Source organism: Pezoporus wallicus, unplaced genomic scaffold (assembly GCF_028554395.1).
Source record: "Pezoporus wallicus isolate ANWC-B61680 ecotype Strahan unplaced genomic scaffold, APGP_CSIRO_Pwel_v1 contig_8517, whole genome shotgun sequence".
Classification (NCBI taxonomy): Eukaryota; Metazoa; Chordata; class Aves; order Psittaciformes; family Psittacidae; genus Pezoporus; species Pezoporus wallicus.
In genome coordinates, this window is record NW_026635263.1 from 1,551,339 (window position 1) to 1,575,700 (window position 24,362).

General features: G+C 43.6%; 4 protein-coding genes across 5 annotated transcripts; 2 read left to right on the plus strand and 2 right to left on the minus strand.

The window, feature by feature from the left end:
* Positions 1-1,870: 1,870 nt before the first annotated feature.
* SHPK (sedoheptulokinase) lies at positions 1,871-10,909 on the minus strand. Of its 2 annotated transcripts, none has more exons than XM_057416262.1 (7): positions 10,700-10,909; positions 8,738-8,879; positions 6,146-6,329; positions 4,764-4,916; positions 3,479-3,654; positions 3,183-3,383; positions 1,871-2,288 (listed from the first exon to the last, which is right to left on the minus strand). In XM_057416262.1, exons 2-7 carry the CDS (start codon positions 8,874-8,876, stop codon positions 1,894-1,896), a joined length of 1,248 nt encoding a protein of 415 aa, XP_057272245.1. In that variant the 5' UTR covers positions 8,877-8,879; positions 10,700-10,909; the 3' UTR covers positions 1,871-1,893. The 2 variants fall into 2 exon arrangements, with proteins under 2 accessions (XP_057272245.1, XP_057272236.1); XM_057416253.1 differs by lacking the exon at positions 10,700-10,909 and adding an exon at positions 10,114-10,366.
* Positions 10,910-11,205: 296 nt separating this feature from the next.
* CTNS (cystinosin, lysosomal cystine transporter) lies at positions 11,206-18,683 on the plus strand. Its single transcript, XM_057416273.1, has 10 exons — positions 11,206-11,350; positions 12,661-12,739; positions 13,498-13,582; positions 13,675-13,778; positions 14,762-14,893; positions 15,645-15,744; positions 15,839-15,958; positions 17,073-17,243; positions 17,450-17,567; positions 17,938-18,683. The coding sequence occupies exons 1-10, from the start codon at positions 11,287-11,289 to the stop codon at positions 18,066-18,068; spliced, it is 1,104 nt and encodes a 367-aa protein (XP_057272256.1). The 5' UTR covers positions 11,206-11,286; the 3' UTR covers positions 18,069-18,683.
* A 1,773-nt stretch (positions 18,684-20,456) lies between these two features.
* On the minus strand, positions 20,457-22,919 carry TAX1BP3 (Tax1 binding protein 3). The gene is made up of 4 exons (XM_057416282.1): positions 22,842-22,919; positions 21,716-21,835; positions 21,018-21,095; positions 20,457-20,794 (listed from the first exon to the last, which is right to left on the minus strand). Exons 1-4 carry the CDS (start codon positions 22,878-22,880, stop codon positions 20,657-20,659), a joined length of 375 nt encoding a protein of 124 aa, XP_057272265.1. The 5' UTR covers positions 22,881-22,919; the 3' UTR covers positions 20,457-20,656.
* Positions 22,920-23,149: 230 nt separating this feature from the next.
* Positions 23,150-23,979, plus strand: EMC6 (ER membrane protein complex subunit 6). Its single transcript, XM_057416316.1, has 2 exons — positions 23,150-23,238; positions 23,420-23,979. The coding sequence occupies exon 2, from the start codon at positions 23,450-23,452 to the stop codon at positions 23,780-23,782; it is 333 nt and encodes a 110-aa protein (XP_057272299.1). The 5' UTR covers positions 23,150-23,238; positions 23,420-23,449; the 3' UTR covers positions 23,783-23,979.
* Positions 23,980-24,362: the final 383 nt, after the last annotated feature.

Consider the following 24,362-nt stretch of genomic DNA (forward strand, 5'->3'; position numbering starts at 1 on the left):
AGATTACCAATAAGGCAGGTTGTTAGCTGGTGCTCCTGGAACTTTGCTGAGCAGAGCCATCTCATCCAACATTATTATTAACTCCTTCACTATTCCAAAGCAGAGACTCAGTAAGAAAGTTATAAGGATCAGTGGAGGATGCCCCTTATTCAGTCTCCAGCTTCCTCCTGGTCCTTTTTGCTAAATGCTTCTTCTCTCTCTTCCCATACCAGGCATCAGCTCCTCTCAGTCCTCCCATGCTCTGATGCACAAACTTCAGGAACTTTCTGCTATGTTTTGATGCCCCCTTCATCAGCCTCCTTGACCTGTATTTCTTGCGAAGATGTTATCTGCTTCTTAGCAGCAGCACTCCATTGCTTTTTGCAACAGTTGTTGGGACATACCATATTCTGTTCTCAGCAGGGACCTGGTTTAAAGATATAAACTGATAAGGAGATGTGGATGCTTATCAAAATAGGCCAGTTAGAAACAAGAAGGAACTTTCTTTCTTGGGCCTGCATCCAACCTGCTGCACAGGCTTTGTGCAATTTCTGTGCTTGAGAGTGATTTTACCAACTAAGAGCCCTCTCTATCACTGTAAAAGGAAAAACATCAGCATATGTGCTGAAGTTCTTAAAGACCTATCTGAATCCAGCCTACAGGCCTGCAGAGGTGGTCTTGCCTTCACTAACAGAACCTAAAACCTGACCACAATTTTACCAGCTTCTGGAAACAAAAGTTAACAGCATGCTTGAATAGTATTATCAGCTCATTCCAGTTATTCAAGAAAATTGAAAGCACATCTGCTGATACAAAAATACTTTATAAAAACATAAAAAGGAAAACAACATATAAGTAATTCAGACTTTCTATAAAACCATTAATCTAGCCTATACTTCCTCTGTAATTCCTATGTATGCTGATAGTTCCCTAAACACAGCATGAAATAGATGCATGGAGAGCGGGTGGAGGAAGATGGAAATGAATCTATCTCTGCAATTTAGATTTCAGAACAGCATTCTTACTACAAAAGTGAGTCACTGATGTTGCTAATGTGTAAGACAGGAATACACATCCATATTTCAGTCAAAATACATGCTTCTATGTAATGAAAGTGTATCTAGATAACACAAAACTATCTTACTTGCTTCCCAATCTCATTTGAGCAACAAGGTGTACACCCATCTTGGTTTAGACAGAAAAAGTATACCTGTTTTCGTTTTAAAATAAAGCATAGGGGAGAAAAAAATTTTACGAGCATAACATGAGATAAAAACTTGGACATTTAAAGGGAATTCAGATGAGCAATACTTGACATTAAAAAGAGATTAGAGCCCAGCCTGGAAGCTGCTGTATTAAAGCTCATTACTCTGATTGTGGTACTCCATCTTTTACAGAGACAACTTTAGAAAACTGTATTTGTTCATACAACAGCCACCAAACTCCTCAAACAAGGCTGACATCTAGTGTGCTGCCTATATCTATGTATATTGTGAGACAGCTTAAGAACAAGAAATCTCTAATGAAAACACCAGACTTAAGTTACAGACTTAGGCTGTAACTACACATCTTAGTTACAGACAGTCTGTAGCTACTCATCTCTCCTAGTCTTTCTAAGCCTATTTCCTACCAGGAAAATGAGCCTCACATTAAGTATCATTTTATGCAGAAAGCTAATAGATCTTTCCTAGTCACTCAGTCAAATTCAATGTGATAATTACTTCTTATTTCACAAATGGGAATGACAGAGCAATAAAATGTGTACACCCAGCAGCAGACATTAAATGCAGGTTAGGGTTTTTTTTCCACTGTAATGACACTGCATGTTAAAAGAATTGAAAGAAGTGAAAGGAAACACTGCACAGCCGGTAAAAAACAAAGAAGCTGCATCTCAGGCCATCCCAAACAATGACTTTATTTTCTGTGGAACATCACCATGGCAGCCCCCATGGCAGCATCAACATCCTTCCCGTAAACCACAGGGAATGGAAAAACCCTTTCCACTTCTTGCCTCAGCACCTCGTTCCTGGCAAGGGCACTGCCGCTCCCCAGAACCCTCCTCACTCCAGTCTCCATCAGGCACTTCACAGGTAGCATGGAACAGAGGTTTTCAATGATGCCACGGCACAGAGCTCTGGTTACATGACCCAGAGAGAGGTCAGAGACAGCAATATTGCTCACTGATGCCAGCTGCTCAGGAACGTGTCTCTCTCCAAATATGGTTGGGTGGATCAAGAGTTTGCTGTTGGTTTGGGCCAAGGCTGCTTTGATTATCTTTGTATAGATGGCAGACTCCTGGACCTGAAGTCCTGCAGATGGGAAATACCACGTTACTCATCTGAAGAGGTCCAGTGTATCTTACATGTGGAAACTTAAAGTGGACAATCCACCCTTCTGTGCCCCAGAAGTCATTGTTTTTCCAGGTTTATGAACCACAGTTCTCCCATCCAATTTTATCTAGAACCTGCATTACTTAAAATCCTTTTCAGGTTACAGAAACAGCCTTTCCTGACAACACAGCTATTCATCTTTGGCTATACTGTCCTAAGTTACAAAAAACAACACCTTTAAACACATTAACAGCAGATTTCAGCTTCAGTGGCTGAATTGCACATGAATGCAAAGTTCACTTCAAGTACTCACTGCAAGAATAATTTCAGAGCTTATTTCTGTATTGCAAAACCCAAGAAATGGTTAAAAAAACCCGTGAAGACCACATTTAAAGCACTTGGAAGATATTACATGAGTTTAAGTCTTAAAATCCATTAGAGTGCTGCAAAATATGAAGCAAAAGGCAACTGATCTAATCAAGGGACTCTTCCGGACTGCATTCATACATAATTAGAAGGCTGTCCTCAAATTCACTGGCTTTTACTTTTGAAAATCAACTTGCAAAAAATAATCCTCTTGTGTTCTTAAAACAAAAGAAAACCCAAAACCTAGGGGCAATGTGAATGTGGAGTCCAAGCATGACTGTCCCAGCATGTTCCTAAGCTTCAGCAGGAAATTCCAGAGATCTGGGAAGCATGACCCAAGAGTTATATCCTCATTCCCTATGTGGCATGAAAAAACAGCTCAAGGCCTGTTCCTTCACCTTAGCTTCTTTTTACCCTGCTGATGAATCAAATTTTTAAGCTGTCCTTGAAATATAACCTTGAAAATACAGCTATCCTATATTTTACGCTACCCTTGAAATAGCTTACCTAGCTCTTCTGCCCACTGTGCCACCATGTCCACAAACGTTGCTAGCACGTTGCCCCCATTAAGTGATGCTGCCACAGCCAAGTAGTCACCATTGAAGTAGGGAAAATAAGTAACAGCTGAGGAAGGATCTGGCATGTCTGGAGGCTGGAAACCAGGAGGCATTGAGATACTCAGCTGAGCAGAGGTGCTGATATTAAGAACTAGAACATAAAAGCAAAAAATAAATCAGTGTTTTACTAGGCTACCCTGAAGGAGGACAATGAGAAAACCAAGCAAGATACCAAAATGATCATACCTGCATCAGTCCTCTCAGTCAGACAGGAATACACAGAGCACTGGAAATCCCCCAGAGCAATTCCTACTTTTGCTCCTTTGGGGATTCCATGCCATGCACTGACTGTCCTGCCTGCAATACTGCCAGGGTCTCCCACCTCCGGAAGCAAGTGAATGGGAAAGTCAGATTCTTTCAATCTGCAATCAGAACAATATTATTGCAGGAAAGCAGTATGGGAACGTGTAGCAGGACTACAAAGGCCTCTTTGAGGTCACAGATGAACCCAGACATGCATTTGTGCCTGCTGGATTTATGGATGCTTTCACCTATTTGGAAAGCTTTGTCTTGGACAGGGGCAGCATTCCAGTTCAATGAGCTGGATAAACCAGAATCATCTAGAAGAATAAATAGCTTTCCTTTATATGCATCTTGATTACCTGAGATTATAGAGTAGTACATGTTCAGCAAGTTTACCCTAGTGGTGTCATATGACAAACAATTCCAGGGCAAAGGGACAATCACAAAACCAGAAAAAAAATGCAACTTCACAGAACTTTAAGATGTCATGCAGTTAGTGGTTCAAAACCAAACCACAAAGAGTTAAGTCCAACAAACTCCTTACATAAGATACTCTACATTGCTACAGCAATAACACCAAATTAACAACAGCTCAGTAGGCCAAATGAAGTTTCTGTCACTCTTTCATACCTTCATGAGCAGATCTTTTCACCTTGGAGTCCTGGCCTAACCTAAGCTCTGAATTATATAAGGCCTTAGCACTCAGCCCTGAAAGAGCAAATCATTAAAATAAGTAAGTAAATTCTTGAAAGAGCAAATCCTTAAAATAAATAAGTGAATAAATAAACTGGTTCCCTATAAAACTTGCTGAAGATCTGTAACTCTTAGGTATTACCACAAGTAAGTCCTAGTAGTTACGAAGGAGCTCAGCTGAATGAACTACAGAACTGTCTTTTATCATCACAACATCTTGGCTGCAGCATGCACTTGCCCACCCCATCCCATCACAGAAAGGAAGAGAGCAGTTTGGTATATGAGGCCTCACTGATGAGTCTCTCAACTCTGCTCTCTTAGGTATTTCTAAAATACCATGCCAGATTTTATATAATTTAGACATATGCACCTTACAGAACAAACTCTCAATAGTTCTTCAGTACAGGCCACACATACATAGAAGTAACTTTCAATCACTTTTTATCTGTAGCACTCTCATACTTAGGGCCCAGATATGTTCACATTGCCCATCACAAGCAATATACAAAACCCATTCAATGCCCTTAGCACTTACATATCAGTATTCCAGCTTTTATTTCTGGAATTAAAATATCCCCAGCTGGCAGCATTCTGGACAGACATGAGTGGCTTCCTCAGGTCACACAACATGGCAACCACGTAGTCATGGATAGTGCCAGCTGCATCGTAAGACTTCAGAAAACCTGGACTTTTAAACAAAACACATTAAAACCAATGAGGGGCACTTTAAGGCAGAGGGAGCAAGATTACTTCCATTGCTACAAGAAGCTTTAGACACGTGTGGGCCCATCTAAAAATGTAACAGCCATCTCAGTGATAAGCCTGGACTTTGTTGTTTTGGTTTGGTTTTGTAAGTGGAATTTGCTTTCCAAGCTGTTACTGCAGCAGCAATAATTACCTACTGTTGGAAGATGGAGAGACAAAGGCTTTAAGGAACGAGTTGTCCAGGTTCAAAAGCACACCACTGCAACAGTTACCAGGAAGGCGGTAATTGTTTGCACAAAAAAATGATCCTGGAGGTCATTTGTTGATGTGTTTGTTGATCCTGGAGCATTTGAGAAAAGTATGTAAATTCCTGCAGTTGTTCTAGGATCCACAAATTGTATGAATGGAAACATACCAATGGTTAAATAAAACAGGAACAAAGCAAAGCAGCTGAACTCAAACAGCTCTAAAGCAAGATCACGCCATGCTCCATGTATTTGCTGGACACACACTGTAAGAAACCAAGATCTAGTAAGTTTTTGCCCATTTATTGAACCTGAACTCATTGCAGAGAAAGACTTTGGCTCTTTGAAAAACAGCATACTGCAGACATAACTGAGGAACAAATCTTGCTGATGCCAAGTCATAAGTGAAAAATTATATCCTCTGCAAACACACCACAGCAAAGCAGACCATTTTTAACACCTCATAAGGATCTCGGTGCCTAAGGAAGGAAGGAACTGAAATTAATTTAAAGAATATTTGTTTTAGCATCTGGCAGCAAGCAGACAAAGCAACTCAATTACTGTTTTAGGCACGCTTGCATTTTTCACAGTCTGCACAAGGCAAAATTATAATGTTCAAACTGCATTAGCAGAGCTCCTCTGAGCGGTGGGACAGACTAGAATGATTCTACAGTTCTTTAAGGCTTTTGTTACTATATGGTCAAAAGCTTTTCTTTTTATTACAGAGATCTGCAATATTTTTATGAGGTCAGAGAATCTTGTGCTTACTGGCATACAGTTTATATTGAATACTGCCATTTTAAATATTCTTTGAATACTTATTTAATATTATGATTAAAGAGAAACACAGCCACTCAGCTAATAGTGGCACTAACATGCTACAGGAATACTAATTGTCACAGAAATTCAAGATGAGAAACTGCCAGTCAACCACCTAATAAGGAAATGCTTTCGAGAAACAATGTACCTCTTCTTTAAATACCAGTAGACTGTGGCACATCCAAATCCTGTAGCCAAGCTGATATGCGACTGTGGCAGAGGAAGAGAAGAGAGGAAGGTAGGACTGCAGCGCGTGTCTTGCCAAGTAACCAGATGACTGACTTCCTCTGGCTCAAAGGTAGGTCCTGGGCCACTCTCTGTCCACTTGCAACCTGAAACACACAGTTTCTGAGAAGTCCAGCAACCCCCTGCAGCATAGTACACCTGGCACTCCTCATTTCTGGCCACTTTTGACGATTTGTCAAATATATTGGAAAAAGAGCAGAAACATAGCCTGTAGTGACTGTAATCAAATTAATTAGTCATGGTTTTCAGCCCTAGATAACATCATAATGGCAGTCATCCTCTGCTAAAACAGAGGTTGGTATCCAAAGGCCTTCATTCTCTAACAAGCACTCCTAGTGCCTACAGGAACAAGCAATTTGCACCCTTAGATATTAATGATGCAACTTAAATATCAGGTTATCCAAAAAACAATCAACCCTTCAGTTCTGGTATGGGAGGTAATGAGCTGATATGACAGCTCTCATATACAAACCTTAATTGGGAGCTGCCACATCATGACCTAAAGAATGATTTATTAGTAACCAACTGCCTATGATGGATAGCATGTAGTTTCATCACCTTTTGAAACAAATGAAGAAAAAGCCTGGATCTATATGTGTTAAGCAATGGACTGTGAAGTACTAAAGAGTATCCCTTCCTTCTGCTACGCAACAAAACTTCAAAAAGGTAGAATAGCGTTTAATTCGGTTTTTGGTTTTACCAGCCCAGAATGTCCTTTGAACAGAGATCACCACACCTTTGATGAAACTTTCACATTCTTCCACATGAAGGCCTCAGCTAAATTACGGTGACTTCTCAGAGCCTTCTCAGCAATGTCTGCTACTGCTCCAGTCCAGCGTGCTACTTCCTGCCCCAACATGCTCACCACAAAAAGTCCTGCAAAGGCAGCACACTTACCTGCCAGAGCAGAAGTGTAAGCAGAGGCTAAGCTCAAGCACTGGCATGTGATGTTTGCTCACACACTCCACAGCATAGCTTTGGCCTCTGACAATTACTGTTCTCCCAGGTTATGCCTGGTCACAGTGTGGGGATGGGGGATAGGACAGGCCATGAGCTGTCTCCATAACTAAGGCAGCCTGCTGGTTTTGCCATGGGGTGGGATCAGGGTTTCAAGCTGTGCTGTGCCACTTATCCTACAGGTCAGAGAAGAGACCCAGCTGTCTGACTAGCACAAATATGGCTAAGAGTCTTTCTTGGGCTGGATACAGCTACACTCACACAGTAAAAAGCAGCCGTGAAAGCTGGAAACTACTATGTGAAAGATGCAAAGCAAACACATTATTTTTCTTGTTCCTTAATTCCCTGTTCTATCAAATCTGTTTGAACCGAATTTCCAATTTGTTTGCTTTTCTAGTTTTAAATGGATGCTAAGAAAAATTATTAACCATAAATCTAACCCTAAAGGATGCTATTAAAAATGTAATTTGTGTCCCAAAGTGCATAGATCCACTTAGTCTACTCAAAACAAATGAGAGCTAACACCCTCTTTCACTTGACAGAAATGAAACAAAAGTGGACTGTGGCTTTAGGAAATAAAATATTAACCAATATGCCATAAGAAACTATGTCTGCCATGAACCCATGAGGCTTTGGTATGCAGCCCTTGGGACAGCTGAAAAGCAAGCAACAGCTCCTTTGGTCCATCAGCCTTTGCATTTCTTTCTTTCCTTGCAGCCAGTAATGAATAGCCCAGTGTCTCTTAAAACAATTAAGACCCTGACAACTTTTGACAGGCAGTGACTAACACTTTTGGGAAATCTATTCTGTGATTTACAATACATTTTTGCTTAATTTGCCTAACTTCTATAATTATGAGGCTTGCATAATTGCTCAGATGTGCACACCATACGGTAATGAGAAAGAAGACATGGAACCAGATTCTGAAAGCCTTAGACTTCAGTTCTGAAACAAGCAAACAAAACAGGCCTGAAAACACCATTTACTGAACTGCAGTTTCCTTCTGCTTTACCTTCAAACAGCATTTCAAAATAGCTGTTCTGCTACTGCTATGCACATTGTAATGTAAAAATCAAACGTCTTATTTTTCAAAGCATATACAAAACTGCCACTACGACTCCTGCAGAATCATTAGAAGGTATTGAGGTACTGGACAACAGCTAGTTAAGTGTTTTATGAGGTGAGTAAGATCCACCTCAGGTCGTTCATATGATGCACAAGGTCTTTCAACTGGCAGCATATAGCTTATGATGAACATATTGGACAAGTCACAAATACGTTATTCCTCTTTCATATTAATAATTGTGCTGATTCTGCAGTGATCTCGTTAGGATAAATGCTTTAACAAATCTGTGTAAACAATATCCTTAACTGAAATTCCAATAATTTAAAAGCATTTCCACAGATCTTCTGTTAATTCTGTTTTACGGAAGACCAAAGTAAACACACAGCAGTTTCCTACAGATAGTTTCAGAGTTAAAATCACATTTTCTGTATCATAATACTCCAAACAGGAATGGCAAAGAATTAATGTTACCTTTATCTCTTTTCCAAAATACAATCCCATGCATTTGTCCTGTAATACCAATGTGACTGACTCTTTGAAGCTGCTGCTGAGGTAGAGCAGCAAGGCATTCATTGAGTGCCCTTACTATTCTCCGGACATCCTGCTCCATTCCCTGCAATCATAAAACATTATTCTGATCATAAAACCATTAGGGTTCACTCAGTGTATTTATTAAACAAGACTACTCAAGTCAGAAGTGAGCAACAGAATTCATTTAGCTTAATAGTATGTATTAGAATGACATTCACTACTAAATTGAAAAAATAAAAAAAAGCAAAAAACCCACAAAACCACAGGAACTAAAACCCAATACCAGCAAGCTCAGAATGAGATAACAGCCTCTTAAACTGAAGGCCAGATAATCTCCTAAGTTACCATACTCATCTATACATTTAAAAAAATCCATTAACATTGACTACATGCTTTCACTAGTTCATCTTCTATATTGCTCTTCTTTTTCCCCACAAAGAGGATTACTGTTGTGCTCTGACTGGCATGCAGTTTCCCTTATAAGCTCCTCTCCATCTACTCCCTGTTGATTTCGATGATGCTGATACTTCATTTCTGGATATTCCATTCCTAGAACTCCCCATCAAACTGATCTACTCGGCAAACTGACCAAACCACACCACAAAAGAAGCTGCATTCCAGCTTTCTCACTGAATTTCAAGGATTCCGATTACTTTGTGACAGACCAGTGTGAAGGTTACAAGCAAAAGTATTCAAATACGGTCTACATACAGATGTGAACTACTCTGCATACACATCATTTTAGCTGCATAAACATGACTGTACAGAGGGGTTGGCCTGTTTGGTATTTTTGCTCAGAAGTTAGCTCCTGGGATCACTTCATTACTAGGCCAGAGACATGTTGGTATGTATTTTTTATGATTCTGATTCACCCTTTCTTAGATTGACCAACACAATAGATGTAAAGGTCTTTAATAGGAGCACATGCTTGTGGTTCTTTCCACAGGGAATTTCCAGTTATTATTCTATCTCACATTAAAGTGCAAAACACCCTTCTAGTTGGCAGGTGGTTGCTGTTTCTTGACAAGCAGTGTCAAAGACAAGGTGATGGCTCACGGGAGAATAGTTTTAGATTATTTTATGCGATTTTTCAAAACCTGAGTCTTTCTTAAATCAAGCAGCACTACTTGACTTTCTTCAACAGTAAAGTGAGAGCATTTTAATTCTATTTTCAGACACCCAGACACATGCAGCAACCATCTGCCAATCTAGGCATGAGAACAATCCAGGAAAACCACTGAAGTCTACACAGTGTAGCAAAACAACCCAGCCACTACAAGGCAAGGCCAGTATCCTGAAATCTGTCCACCCCTTACCTGCGGTCCAGCTTCCAGGCTACTGGCGTATGCCTGCGTCTCCCTGGAGCAACTCTCTGCCACCACTTGCTCTCGCTCTGCCCCTGTCAACAGGGCTGCTTTAACTGATGTCGTACCCAAGTCGATGCCCAGCACGCAAGCAGGCCCAGGCCTGCCTGCTGCCTCACCAGCCGCCATGGCTATGGTGAGAGGAGATTGCTTTCACCTTCCCCACCAAGCACGTCTCTGTACAGCGGCTAGACCAGCATCCACCAGGCTGAATCCCACACTGATCCTTGCTGCCTCTGAGGGGTAACTTGCCCCAAGAGCAGCGAGGGCGCAAGCTGTGCGGGCTCCCAACTCACAGTGCGCAGGACTGGGCTGAACTTTGCCCTCTGACTGAAGATGCCTCCCCTCAGCTGCGCCTGGCTGCTACCCCTCCGTCTTGAGAGTAACAAACTGTCTCTTTCCCCGGGCTCCCCAGTGACCTGCGCAGCTTTAAACTGAACTTTAATAAACTACCAGAGCCACAAACTCGCCCGCCCTCCGCTCGCAGCTCTCCCTCCTCCCAGCCCCCCCACCACCAGCCCGACGCACTCTGCCGCACCCAATATGGCGCCCGAGGGCGGCCGCACCGGCGCTGGGCGGGGAGGTGATGAGCGGCCGCCTCACGTGAGAAGCTGAAAAGGGAAGAGCCGGGACGGAGCCGCGGCAGTGGAAGGAGGTAGGCGCTTGCTCCTCCGCGCTCCCTCCTTCTCAGTGTTAGTGTTAGGACGCTCTAGGACAAGCGTGGGATGTCCCCACTGCCCTATGTCCCCTGAGGTGGAGGGCGGCGGGGACTACAAGTCCCAGGGAGCACCGCGCTGCCGGGGGTGGTGGTGGTGGTGATGATGGTAGAGATGCAATGGCTGCTGAGATTTGTAGTCCCGAGGGGAAGGGGAGGGTCTTTCAGGGGGCGGGAGCTGTGTGTGTGGCGGGAGCGGCTCCAGGTATGAGGTGTAGATGGCGTCGGGGGAGTCTGGGAAGGCAGAGGGACTGAATTGGTGCTGTCTGGTGGGTGCTGAGTTCCTCAGCCGGGCTGTGGTGGGTACCGTTTGAAGGGTGCCGCCGGCTGAGGGAACGGGCAGGGGTCCCCTCAAAAGGTGTGAGTCCTAAGCAAAGCTTTCTCCCTGCTTTTTCTGCAGGTTTTCCACCATGAGGATGCAATGCCTGCTCCCTACTCTGCTGCACCTCTCCCTTGTGGTGCTGGGGCCTAGCGGTGAGTGTCTGAGCATCCCAGGTTGGACCATGGGGCTCCCTTAGGCAGGGGCCAGTTCCACATCTGTAAGTGGTGGAAAAGGGCTGCTCTGCAGTGTCCCTGTTACACCTCTCTGGGGAGACCTGTGCCCTCTTCTTCCATGATACCGTTGACTTGGTGTGCTCCTGCACAGACAGTGCTATGCTAAGGCACTATTGTGATGGAGCACTCACCTCTGCAGAAACAGGTTAAATACTGTCTGTGGTGCAGTCAGCGATGAGCTGGGGAGCTCTCCTGCCTTTAAATAAGGTCTTAAGAACACTGTGTAATATAGAATCATAGAATAGTTAGGGTTGGAAAGGACTTTAAGATCATCAAGTTCCACACCCCTTGCCATGGGCAGGGACACCTCCCACTAAACCATGCCACCCAAGGCTCTGTCCAGCCTGGTCTTGAACACTGCCAGGGATGGAGCGTTCACAACCTCCCTGGGCAACCCATTCCAATGCCTCACCACCCTCACAGTAAAGAACTTGTTCCTTATACCTAAACTTCCCCTGTTTATATATATGTATGGCAATAAGAAAAAAATCATCTGTTTTTTTTTTCTCCATTTCTAATCTTATTTACCTCTTTGTTCTTTTTCTTGTCTCTTGTGTCCTTTAAACATACAGTGAATAAAATAGACTTAGATTCCAAATGTCAAAATCATTGACATGTGACCACCTTACGGTTTTGATACCGGTTTTATTGGCTCTTGGAATCTCAGCCTCTCTTGAAGTATTATGTGGTATAACACAGCTGAATTGTTGCAAGTGTGCCACTTAATGGTGATATTTCAGAGCACTATAGTAAGGTGCTTATGATTCCTTCAGTGTGAAGATAAATATACATTTGCTGGAACATCTGGGCACCTGAATTGAATTGTGACCCAAGAAGCTATTTTAAAATAGATCTGGGGCATTTATGACTCCCAAGTTAGTAGGATCACATCAAGAAACAATTAGCGTGGGTTTGAAGTATCTATAGCCACCTCTTGGCGTGAACTTTTGTTGCACTTCAAATATTTAAGTTGCTTCCTTGTAATGAGTTCAAGTGACAGTTACTTCTCTTTTAAAGTTTTTTAGTCTCCTTGAAATAAGCTCCCGTCCCTTTGTTGTTTGCCATATGTACTCACTGTATTAATCTGACACCACAGGTACCAATGGACAAAATGTCTACATCACAAAAGAAAGCAGGTGGTTCTTCTGAAGGAGCTATTAATTATTCACAGTAATTGAGATGTGTAGGGTTGTTTTGTTTTGACTCTTTTTTTTTTTTTTCTGTCTCAGATGGAGTTGTTGTATTGTCTGTCCCTGAAGTGGTTTCATTCGAAAGTGGAAGTTCAACAAATGTCACGATCTCTCTGAGGTAAAATAATGATTGCATCTTTACTTTCTTTTTGGAATGGGAGATGAGCAAGCAGGTAGGACTTGGCTATATGCTTAAGACTCCCCTGCAGACTCAGTTAATTGTTGTTCATACAGAGTAAATCTTAATGGTGTGACTGCCCATTTCTAGACTATTACATTGCTTAGTACAGTATGGATCAGGATAGTACAGCATTCCCATAAACATCTTTGATTGGCCTCTGATAACACCCCATGCCATTTGTATGGGAAGTTGAGCTGGAAAATATGTTTTATACTGTCTGCCCTATATTAGCTTACTGAACTGTCTTATGTAAGTGAACATAGAGTTCCTTCATTTCTAAAAATAGATGCTTAAGAGAAACTTACATTTCCTAGAAGGATCACCAAGAAAGAAGGTTTTATCAAGCAAACAGAACTCAGTTTCTAGCAAAGAAATACAGCTAGTCCAGAGTGGGGGCTGATGCACCTCAGTCTCATTGTTTAGTAAAAAAATGCATTGTTTACCCATGTTTTTGCTGTGTCAGCCTCTTCCCAGGAAAGGACCGTTAAAAATATGCACCCCCTCACCTTTGGATCTCAGTTTGTGTAAAGGGAACAGTCACATGAAAATCTAAGAGCTGTGATAAAGAGGTTCTGTGGTGTATGACATTCGTTGTTTGCAAGAGGTGTAAGGATTTAGCAAATACTCTCCCAGAGCCTTAAAGCAATCTTTGTGAACTCAAGCACCAGTCTAACTTGTTTTTTCTGCCTTCACAGGGCTCCATTAAATGAGACACTTGTGATAACTTTTAACATTACGCACTCATCAAAGCACAGCACCATTATTGAACTGCCTGATGAAGTAAGTGACAGAACAGATTTCTGACCTTATGCAAAAGCCTTCCACTAGTTTGGTGTAACTCTCTTTTTTCTTCCCTCTGCTTTGTCTTGCAGGTACAATTGCCTGCAGGTCACACTAAAGCAGAATTCCAAGTGAAAGCAGATGATGTTGGACAAGTAACAGTTTATCTTTATACAATTAATTCCAACTTAACTGGGTGAGAAACTGGTTTTTAGTTCCACTTGCTATCTTACAGCTTCCTATGCTCTGGGGTAACTACTTCCTCCTTATAGTTAAATAGCTGATGGGACATGGGTGGTATGTAGCTGAGATGTGTCCCTCCAGCAATCCCAAAGCTATTCAGCTAAATACAGGGTATGGAAGCAGAGTGATAGTCATGGTATTTTAGACTTCATTACTAAATGACTCATGAGTTCTTGTGGTTCCTTAGTCTGGTTTTAATAACCCCTCCTAAAAGTATCAAAACTACTTGTCAACTTGTCTGATCTGGGAAGCATTTGATTGTAAATGTCCATCGGGATACTATTTTTAGTGTGCAGAACTTGTTCTGGAGTGCAAACAGCCTGATGCAGCTCTGTGCCTGTGTCACTACCATGAGATACAGGCGTCTTGCTTTCTAATTAGTTTCTCTTTTCACAGATGCCTGTCCTCCCTAATAAAAAAACAATCTAGAAAGATGGAGAAAGTTGGATTGTATTTGTTGCCCAAATGCTACTGAGTAATAGGATGCTTCTGTTTTACTTCCTTGTTTTGCTTCTGCTTTTAAGGCTCTAAGCAAATGCAGAGGTAAGCATGTGAAGTGCTCAACAGGACGGGATGATCATGAGGCTTTGCTGGCAGGCTGTGAAAAGTGAAACTCTGCTCTTGCATAACAGATGTTGTGCTATGAAAGTGGAAGCCATAAGCACAAGATGACTTTTTTTAAGATTTCTGTGGTAATGGAGTGGAAAAGAAAGAGGCAAGAAGGAAAGGGCAGGTTGAGGGTAGGAGTGAGAGATGTCCCAAACACAAGTGCACTAAGGAAAAGGGGAGCATCTCAACTGAAATTAACTCCGAATCTCTTGCCTTGTCTCAACACCTGCTCTCTGTTTTCTCAAAGCAGAACACTGCAAAATCTCCTGAAAAAGTGTGAATTATTAAAAGTGCAAATTAACTCATTCTCTTTGCATTACCCATCAGACCTAGGATTCAATTTCAAGTGATTCATAGCATCATAGTGAGATACGCTGATGAGGTGATTGGCTGGATCTATTTCCTTGCTTGGTCTATCTCCTTTTATCCTCAACTCTTTGAGAACTGGCGTCGAAAAAGGTAAAGAGACTTCAGATGCGTTTGCAAGTCAGTTAAGCACTTACTTCTTCAAATCATGTTCCTAGCTTCAGTTACATCCATCTTGGTTATTGTGAATTATGCATGAAAAGACGGGGCGGGGAGGGGGGGAAGTAAGGCAAATACAGGGCCTGAATAAATGCAGCTCTAGTGAGCTTTTATGCATGCAGGTCAGAGGAAAGTGCATGCATCCTGCAGACACCTAATCCTCAGGTTTGGCATCCAATACTGATTTGTGATAGAGGAGGCTTGCCCATTCACTTTGGTGTCACTCTGTAAATCATCTGGCTGAACCAGTTGTGATGACCACTTTCAAAAATTACTTACCTTGTGAGCAGTTTGTACTGTACTCATTAGGCCAGTTCCCTTTAAATTAAGTGGCTCTAAGTAGAAAAATTATTATATATGAAAACTAAAGCATTTCTTCTGGCAAAGATGCACTACTACTTCCATGGATTCAGGCTGGAATGAATTTATCAGACTATCTGAGCTCATGGCAGCATGAAGTTAAACAGCAGGGACACAGCTGTGACAAAGCTGTCATGAGTACAAGTGCCTGGCATATGAGGAATATTTCACCTTGCTTCCTGATAGACTCACAGCATCATGTTACAATGCCTTTCATTTATATAAAAAATTGCCTATAAATCAGTACGTTGTAGGGTCAAGTTGTTGCTGGAACTGCCTATAAAGATCATGCATATTTCTCATACATTTTTCCTCCCTTTTCTAGCGTTGTTGGACTAAGCTTTGACTTTCTAGCATTAAACCTTACTGGCTTTATAGCATACAGTGTATTTAATGTTGGACTCTTCTGGATACCCTTAATTAAAGTAAGCATAATTATCTCTTAGTACTTGCCAGGGGTTGGGTATCTGTAGAAGGGAATTAAGGTATTTAGTTGCTTTTGGTTTCCCTTACATTTAGGAGGAATTCTTAGTCAGTTATCCCAGTGGGGTGAACCCTGTGGCTATCAATGATGTTTTCTTCAGTCTCCACGCGGTAGTCCTAACTCTCCTCACCGTTATGCAGTGCTGCATCTACGAGGTAAGTGTCAACACTGGGCTCTGCCAGAGCTCCCTCTGCCGGGCACCTCACCACTCACCGTCTGCTCCTTTTGGGCTCCAAAGTTCTATTCGTGGCACTTTCTCTGGCCTTTCAAGAAGTCAGGCTTCACAATCCATCTGCCTTTACCTTTCCTGAGCGAGGAGCAATTTCAGGAAGCTTAGCTACTTCAGCCTCGGGATGTTGTGAGCTCCAGCTTGTTAGGTACTCAAAATAACTGAGGCAAACAGCCAAGTTCATAAAGTTCCCTAACAGATCTCTAGCCAGCAATAGATTACAGTTCTACACAGAACAAATGCTGCTTTGTGCTTTTCTGTTTCCTCACTACATGGACCATTCTTCAAGGTATGTCCCTGGGGATTCCCTGCAATTCATCCAGCTTGTTTTTTTTTTTTTTTTCTCTCAACTTCCTTTCTCCTAAAACAGTTGCAAAGATCCTTTTATAATTCCCACCGTTTTCAGGTGAGACTGCTTATTGTAGTCAGGTTTTTCTTTAATTCTCATTGATTGTTATACTTGGGTGGTCTTTATTTAATTCCTGTTGTAAAAGTCTTTGATGTGAACAGCTAATTTTCTCTAGCTGATAAGTTTCTCTCTTGGTACTTCCTTTGGTAATGCTAAGCCTAAAAGTCTAACAGCCTGTGTGTCACCACTGCTAGGTGCAATAGTCTTTTCTAGTCAAGAATTAGAAGGCAATCATGAATGAACCGTTTAACATAATGGCATTAGCAGCCTTTTTCATATGTAGGAGCTCTTGATAGCATCACACTGAATGCAGGAGACTGTTCCAGATGTGGCACTGATAATAGGCATCATAAATACTCAAGAATACTGCCACATAGTGTATTTCACTTCATGTCCACTTCATGGACAGCAGTGTTCCAAATGATTGATGTTGAATATTGCTCATCAGCTCTTGCAAACCTATAGCTTGCTGCTGTAGCACTCACTTAAAATTCCCTTGTGGTATGATCCTAACTCATACAAGAATAGCTTTGGACTGTAACTTTGCATAGTCGTGTATATTCTGTATCTTACAGTGTGTCTGGGGATGTATGGTTAGGCTGGTCTAAGTGTATCTGCATTTCTGTTTCAGAGAGCAGCTCAGAAAGTATCTAAAGTTGTTGTTGGGCTACTGGCACTTGCATGGATCTTCACGTTTACGACACTGTTTCTTGCTGCAGCTGAGGAAATGACATGGCTACAGTTCTTATTCTGCTTCTCTTACATTAAGTTAGCAGTCACACTGATAAAATATTTTCCACAGGTAAATCTGAACTTTTCTGCTTTTATACTACATTTCTCTCACCCTAGCTTGTCATGTGTGCTCTTGAAAGTCTGACTAAACCAGCAGTGATTATTTATTAAGTCTTCTAGTGACAAAGCCAGAGTAGTTACACAGAAGGCTTCTTAAACGTTAGTCTCAGAAATCTTGTACGTGATGTGCTGACCAGCTTTGTGTTGCGCTCTCAGGCATACATGAATTACTGTCGAAAAAGTACAGAGGGATGGAGTATTGGAAATGTATTGCTTGACTTTGCTGGTGGAAGCTTCAGTCTTCTCCAGATGTTTTTGCAGTCATACAACAATGGTAAGGTTAGAACTGAAGTGGTGGGGCCTTTCTTAACAGGTTGGGAGAAGCCTGCTACAAAGCAGGTATTAAACCAGTAGGTCATTTTTGGAGAATGATGTTTGTGCTATAGTATGGGTAGATGTTCTTATATAAGAATAAAGAATCTCTTCCTTGAAAACAGAAAATGAAATAGCTATTTTGTAGAAACCATATGAACAGTTATCAATTAGCTTTGCATAAGATGTGCACTACAGTTAGTTTTAAGGTGTATCTAAGCAGTGCAGGTAATAAACATGAACTTCTCTAATATGCATGACATAACCTTTAGTCTTGAGACAACACTACACTTGAGGAGTTAGTTTTAACTTTCTAATTTGGTGTTTGACAGATCAGTGGAAGTTAATATTTGGAGATCCAACCAAGTTTGGCCTGGGTGTCTTCTCCATCATCTTTGATATTGTTTTTATGGCCCAACACTACTGCCTTTATAGGAGACAAGGGTATGAACCTTGTGAATAACATCACTTCTGAAGACAAAAACTTTAAGTTGAACTTGCTCTACCCTGGCTGAGGGCTTTCAAGATGCCTACTGACAGTTCTTATGTGTTTGTACTTTGATCCTCTCGGGTGTGGAATACAAACTGTTGCCTTGCAAAATGCCAGATGCCTTAAAGGACAGCAGCTGTCTTGACACTGCTTGCAAATGGAAGACTCATGCCTGTTGAAGCTGCAAAGGCAGCTTAGTGTGAGCTGTCCAAGCAACATATGGCTCTTTTCCCATTAGCAACAAGGAAAAGAAAGACCAGAGTGATGTCTGATTGGAAGTAATGCACAAAGAGCCACAATCTAGCTCCCAAACATCTGAGATAATGTTTAAGCAACCACTTAGTATCTTAATGTAATGACTGAAGACTGTGGATGTAAGTGCTGCTGCTGCTGCCTCCTCCTCATGTACTGATCACCACCACTCAGGTTGGTTGTTAACAGCTGTAGTGGTACATAAAAGAATGAGGTTGGTAATTCAGGTTCTAGTATTTGTGTATTTTTAATATTTTCTATTAAAAATACGGAGAAGCAGAAATTGTATTCTTATTTCACTGAAAGCTCTCTCAAAGGTGCTAAATAACTAGTGTACTTACTTCATTTTCCTGAGTTCTGCTGCTATACCTTGAATCCTAAATGGTTAAAGAGTTTGCTAAGTCTTTAATAAGTGGATCATGTTAACAGCCCCATAATTAAATACATGTTTTGTTCCTGGGCAACTTTCCAACTACATGTGCTGTGATCAAGGTCTTAAGTTACATTTAAGCATTATACCCTTTAAAAGGACTAGAAGGGAATCCATGCATTTGTACTTTGAACAGTATTTAAAAGCTCAAATGCTAATGTGTCTTATGAGGTGTCAACCTAAGGAAGACTGGGACACTTCTCTCCCCTGCTGGAGTCCCAGTGAGGTATGACAGATCACTAACACTGCAAACATCCACCAGTGAAATCAGACATTACTAACTTCAGACTGCATTGTGCTGATGTAGTCCACAATTCACTCCGAGCCAGAAAAAAGGTCTCAGCTGGGGCATTCAAGAGATGTGGCATTCTTAAAATGTAAGGACAAACAGCTCATGAAATCCACCTTTGTTTTATTGTGTGTAAAATCAAAGTGAAATAGTAGTACAAATAGCAGTGTATCTTTATAGTAAAAAAAAATAACTTTCAAGTTGGAAGCCTTAAAATTTACCATTGAATTCTTAACTTACAAAATTCAAAAGCAGTATTGTAGTAATTCCATAGATATAAAAATGGTAAATAGGCATCTGCTGGTGTGTACAGAATAGTCTGAGATGCATTAATCAACATATGCATGTGGCACAGCAGTAATAAGTTAGTCTGCCACCTCCTCATGTTCTATTTACAACAGCTTACCTGAAGACTGCTTAAGTATAGGTATGTATAAATCAACTGAAGGGGATTAAGAACTCCAGGTTTTTGATAACTGTAAAGGTAGCTGGTTAACAAACCACCAGGATGCTAGAAAATTATCTCAGTGTTGCAGCAGGAGCCTTAAATCCTGTGGCATGTTGATTTAAACTGAGTATCTTACCAGAAGCTTAAATTTGGTCAGGAGGCACTTTTGCATGTTATTGGTATATTAATCTCTTCCATCCAATAAATCAGTGATTTAAGAAAAGTCTTCTAGAAGACAGACCAAAATCCACCCCTCCCATTTCAAGTCCAATAAACGTGGAATGAAGAACTGAGGACTCTTAATACAACAAGCAGCTCTTTCAGTAAGTTCAGCAACAGTTTCTTCTTTCCTGCTCCATATTCCTTTCATTTAAACTTGATTCATTTCATTTTACAAATTACTTGGGAACAAGGAGAATTAAGTTTTTATGCTGACAGTGAAGTTGAACTGTAGTGTCTATGAACTTGTAATGTCCTTCACAGGCTTTACACATGAACTTGTAGTGTCCTTCACAGGCATCTGACATTCCTGTGTAACTTAGCTGTTTCTTATCTGAAGAGGCTGCTTTGTGCAGGGAAATCTACAGTAAACCATAATGCCCCAAACCCTTTGGCATGCTTTGCCTAGCTAGCACACAGAGTGGGATTAGTACAGTGCTCCTCCCCACAGCAGTGAGCAACTCTTAATTCTGGCATTTTAGTTTGATAGTGCAGAGGGGACAGGACAGCTCACTTCCAAAAGCTTAAGCACAGCAAACCCTCTTCCATAGCAGAAGCCACACTTCCTCTTAAAATAGGAATCATTTGTGCTACAAAAGAATCCTTTTGGAGTTAAGGCTTTTCCAGTTGCTTCCTTAGATAAGTAGGGTTTGTCCCTGTCCTCCTACAAGCCACAACTACAGTAAAGTCTTAACCATGTACCTGCAGGGAAGACTTTTAGAGAAGCACTCTGCTGAAGGGACCAGAATTCTACTACTGCCAGTTACATCAGAAGAAGGAAAAATAAAAATCAAAATCATGTTTACCACAGTTAGGAACATGCTCCCCTTCCAGCCAACCTGTTCCAGCCTAGGATTTGCTTCCTTGCTTGACCATCAGTCTATGTATCTCCCTCCCCAACCCTTCCCCAACTCAGTAACTGATTAGGACATCAAGGATTGTTGCACAGCCTTCTGCAGAGATTGCCTGGTCACCAGCAGCCGTACGACTTCTTCATTCCTTTTTGTCAGCCTCTTCCTTGCTTGGTCATGGGTCACCATTGTCATATCCCAGCCATTCACCTGGGAAAAACACCTAAAATGAGGCATGTGTGTGGACTCACAGGTGTCCTGTAACTGTTCAATAGAGCTGTGTAGTAGATACACTTGTGCCATTCATCAGCTTATTTATAAGCCCCACAAACCATCCTGGAAAGCACCCAGAAGACAGCATTTCCCCCAGAAGACACTTCCCTGCAGCACACACCTAATGCTGTGTTAGTACTTGTCTCATGATGGTGTTTACCTGCATGATCTTATCTCCAATCTGGAGTCCTGCAACTTCTGCTGGGCCTCCTTCTGTTACCCTTGTTACATAGATACCCTAGGGAAAAAATAATAAGTGTTCACTTACTAAATAAAGGACTATTAAATTCTTAAGAGCCAATCAAAACCTGGAGAGGGGCTTTGGACAAGGGCCTGTAGGGACAAGACAAGGGGGAATGGCTTTAACCTGCCAGAGGGGAGACTGAGATGAGCTCTTAGGCAGAAGCTCTTCCCTATGAGGGTGCTGAGACGCTGGCACAGGGTGCCCAGACAAGCTGTGGCTGCCCCATCCCTGGCAGTGTTCAAGGCCAGGCTGGATGGGGCTTGGAGCAAGCTGCTCTTGTGGAAGGGGTCCCTGCCTGTGGCAGGGGTTGGAACTGGATGAGCTTTAAGGTCCCTTCCAACCCAAACCAGTCTGGGATTCTATGATTCTACAAAAACACTATTGTATGTTACAGGCTCTAGTTAAAAGCAGGTTTGTTCAGTGCTGGAAAACAGAAGAGGTGGAGAGCTAACAAACCAAATCTAGTCTGCAAATGATAACATAGCAGAGAAGTAACTTTAATAGCCAGCTATGTGAGAGGACAGAATACAGACACCAGTTGAATTAGCTAGCCGAGTTGAACATACTCGGCCTTTTGCAGAGATAGTGGCTATGTAAAATGAAGAGCATCTGACCTTGTCGGTCTTGTCTTCGGAGAAAGGATTCTGAGTAGGATCCTGATCAATGCCACCTCCAATGCTGAACCCCAAAATCAAATTGTCACCTTGACGAAGCTTATGTATTTCAATTCTTTGCTGTAAAGAGAAAAATAGCTGAGTGTTGTGATGAAGAAGAAATCTTGCCAACAGCAGCTGGCTACAAGCTGTTCTCAGCCCTGCCACAGAACAGCAGGATGGGAAACCACTTGCAAACTCAGCTCAGTGGTGCTCCTGCCACCATACAGCCAAGCTCCTTAACTACTCCGAGCTCTAGATACAAGGGAAAACACTAGAAACAGAGCAGGTCTCTTGAACCATGAGTCATGCCTTGCCAACCAGCAGTCACTCACAGCAAGACTCATCTTGCTCTCTGCCCACGTCCCCATGTTCCTGTCCTATCAGTGAAACAACAACCTATTATTAGGATGGTTCTTTTTCAAGATAACTTATCGGCACACTTGTAACCCAGAGGCAGGTGTTCCTTGCTGTGTCTGATGATTGCAGGCATCTGACAAACTTCGTGCATTATCCAAGTACCATATAAGCAGGTATCCCTGGTCGCTGCAGGAGGAGGACTAGGTGACCTTCAGAGGTCCCTTCCTCCCCAAGCCACCCTGGGATTGTTCTCCAGCAGCTCTCAGGCACCGAGCTGCCCAGGATCTCCGCCAAACCGGAGCGGTCTCCCCGCCCTCAGCCCAGCGGGGAGCGGTGCCGCACACACAGCTGCGGAGCCCCTTAATTAGAGCTCCACTTCTGACCCCGCCAAGACAAAGCGGGTGCTCATCCCGCCGCTGCCGGGCAACGGTTCTCCGCACACCGGGGAACGCGCCTCCCGGCTACTTCCTCCCCCTTCCGCCAAGCACCCCCGGGACAAGCGGCGGCTGCAGCCCGTCCCCGCAGCCGGGCGGGGCTCCTCCCCGCTTCCCCACTCAAGAGCGGAGGGGCCTGCGCGTGGCTCAAGTGACGATTCCTCTATAGGCACTATCAGCCTCCGCGGCAGGGAACGCAACCATGACCGGCAACGCTGCAACCCGCGCCCTCCGCCCCGCTGCCAGCCGCACCAGCACCAGCACCCCCGCTCCGCTCAGCAGCCCCATCTCACCACCACAGCGGTGACCGGCTGCCCCGGCACGTACGACATGACCCCACCGCCACTGCCGCCGCCCGAACAAAAGCGCCTCGCCCGGCCCCGGCCCCCGCCGCCGCCAGCCAATCGGGTGCCGCCTCGCCCTCAGCGCAGGCGGGGGAGTCGGAAGTGAGGCCGCTTTCCCGCCGTCCCGCGCGCCCAAGATGCCTGACAGGAGCTTCCGGCGGGGCGGTGCGAGGCGCCGGGGTGACGGTAGGTTGGGCCCGGTGCGGGGAGGAGGGCGAGGCGGCGGGAGGTGGCCTCGGCCCTCGCGGTAACGGGCGGTGTGCGCTGTCCTTCCGCAGGGTACGAGGCGTGACGGCAGGGCCCGGCCGAGGGGTCCCGCGGAGCATTGCGCCGCCGTGGATGAGAGGTACTGAGTGGGGGAAGGCGGGCGGGCCCCGCGGTGCTGGGGGCCGGGGAGAGGTCTTCCGCGTCGGCGGCGGCTGTTGGGCCTCCACCGCACTGCGGAGCCGAGTGGGCTCAGCGGGGGCGGTACGCAGGCAGGGCGGCCCCCGCCCGGCCCGTACAGCGCGTGTCTCCTTCCCACCCAGAGCCGCTGGGCGAGAGGAGCTCCGGGAGCCATGGCCGCGGTGGTGGCCAAGCGCGAGGGGCCTCAGTTCATCAGTGAGGCGGCGGTGCGGGGGAACGCCGCCATCCTGGACTATTGCAGGACGTCTGTCTCGGCACTGTCGGGCGCCACGGCGGGGATCCTCGGCCTGACCGGCCTGCACGGCTTTATCTTCTACTTCCTGGCTTCCGTCCTCCTCTCCGTGCTCTTGGTGTTAAAAGCCGGGCGGCGATGGAACAAGTACTTTAAATCCCGAAGGCCACTTTTCACGGGGGGGCTTATAGGAGGGCTCTTCACATACGTCCTGTTCTGGACTTTCCTGTACGGCATGGTTCATGTCTACTAAACAGACCAGGAGCCACGTTAGCTGCAGTGGTTTTTACTCGAGCAGGAGGACTGTTGCCAGAACTCACCTACACAACTAGGCCAGCTTACCTTTGAAACTGTTGTCCATCGCTTGCATTGTTAATACTGTCAGTAAATTATGTCCAAGTACAAATGAAGTGGTAGCACTGTTCTAATTAAACTGAATGTGAACCACTACTTGGATGCCTCCCATGAATGTTTGTTTGGTGGTTCTGTCCCTAATTGCAGGCACAGCCCTGGGTTTTGGTTCATGTAGTTCTCTGGTTTGGATAAGACACACCAGTAACACTCCCCTCTAGATTTGCTGCCTGCCTCTACACATAAAAAAAATTAAAGTCACATGTAACAGCACTTTTAAAAGTAATCCACTGACAGATATTGCACAGTAAGTTGTAATTAAGTATGTGTAAAAGTTTGGTGCATGAGTCTATTTGAGCTGCCAGTGTCAATGTTATCTTCCCCAATTGCTACATGTACAAACCGTCAGTAAATGACACTGGTTTGGATGCTCTTAACTGCACACACAAAAGTCACTAAATAACATTCTCATGAGCCTTTGC

Excerpts from the sequence above, each read along its gene's own strand:
- CTNS (XM_057416273.1), top strand. The coding sequence starts at position 11,287 with ATGAGGATGCAATGCCTGCTCCCTACTCTGCTGCACCTCTCCCTTGTG. Across the intron at positions 13,779-14,761 it reads ATTAATTCCAACTTAACTGG|ACCTAGGATTCAATTTCAAG; the intron begins GTGAGAAACTGG and ends ATTACCCATCAG. Across the intron at positions 17,244-17,449 it reads TGATAAAATATTTTCCACAG|GCATACATGAATTACTGTCG; the intron begins GTAAATCTGAAC and ends TTGCGCTCTCAG.
- EMC6 (XM_057416316.1), top strand. The coding sequence starts at position 23,450 with ATGGCCGCGGTGGTGGCCAAGCGCGAGGGGCCTCAGTTCATCAGTGAG.
- SHPK (XM_057416253.1), bottom strand. The coding sequence starts at position 10,290 with ATGGCGGCTGGTGAGGCAGCAGGCAGGCCTGGGCCTGCTTGCGTGCTG. Across the intron at positions 4,917-6,145 it reads TACTGGTATTTAAAGAAGAG|TCCAGGTTTTCTGAAGTCTT; the intron begins GTACATTGTTTC and ends TTTGTTTAAAAG. Across the intron at positions 2,289-3,182 it reads ACAGTGGGCAGAAGAGCTAG|GACTTCAGGTCCAGGAGTCT; the intron begins GTAAGCTATTTC and ends TCCCATCTGCAG.
- TAX1BP3 (XM_057416282.1), bottom strand. The coding sequence starts at position 22,880 with ATGTCGTACGTGCCGGGGCAGCCGGTCACCGCTGTGGTG. Across the intron at positions 21,836-22,841 it reads AGCCGGTCACCGCTGTGGTG|CAAAGAATTGAAATACATAA; the intron begins GTGAGATGGGGC and ends TTCTCTTTACAG. Across the intron at positions 21,096-21,715 it reads CCGAAGACAAGACCGACAAG|GGTATCTATGTAACAAGGGT; the intron begins GTCAGATGCTCT and ends TTTTTTCCCTAG.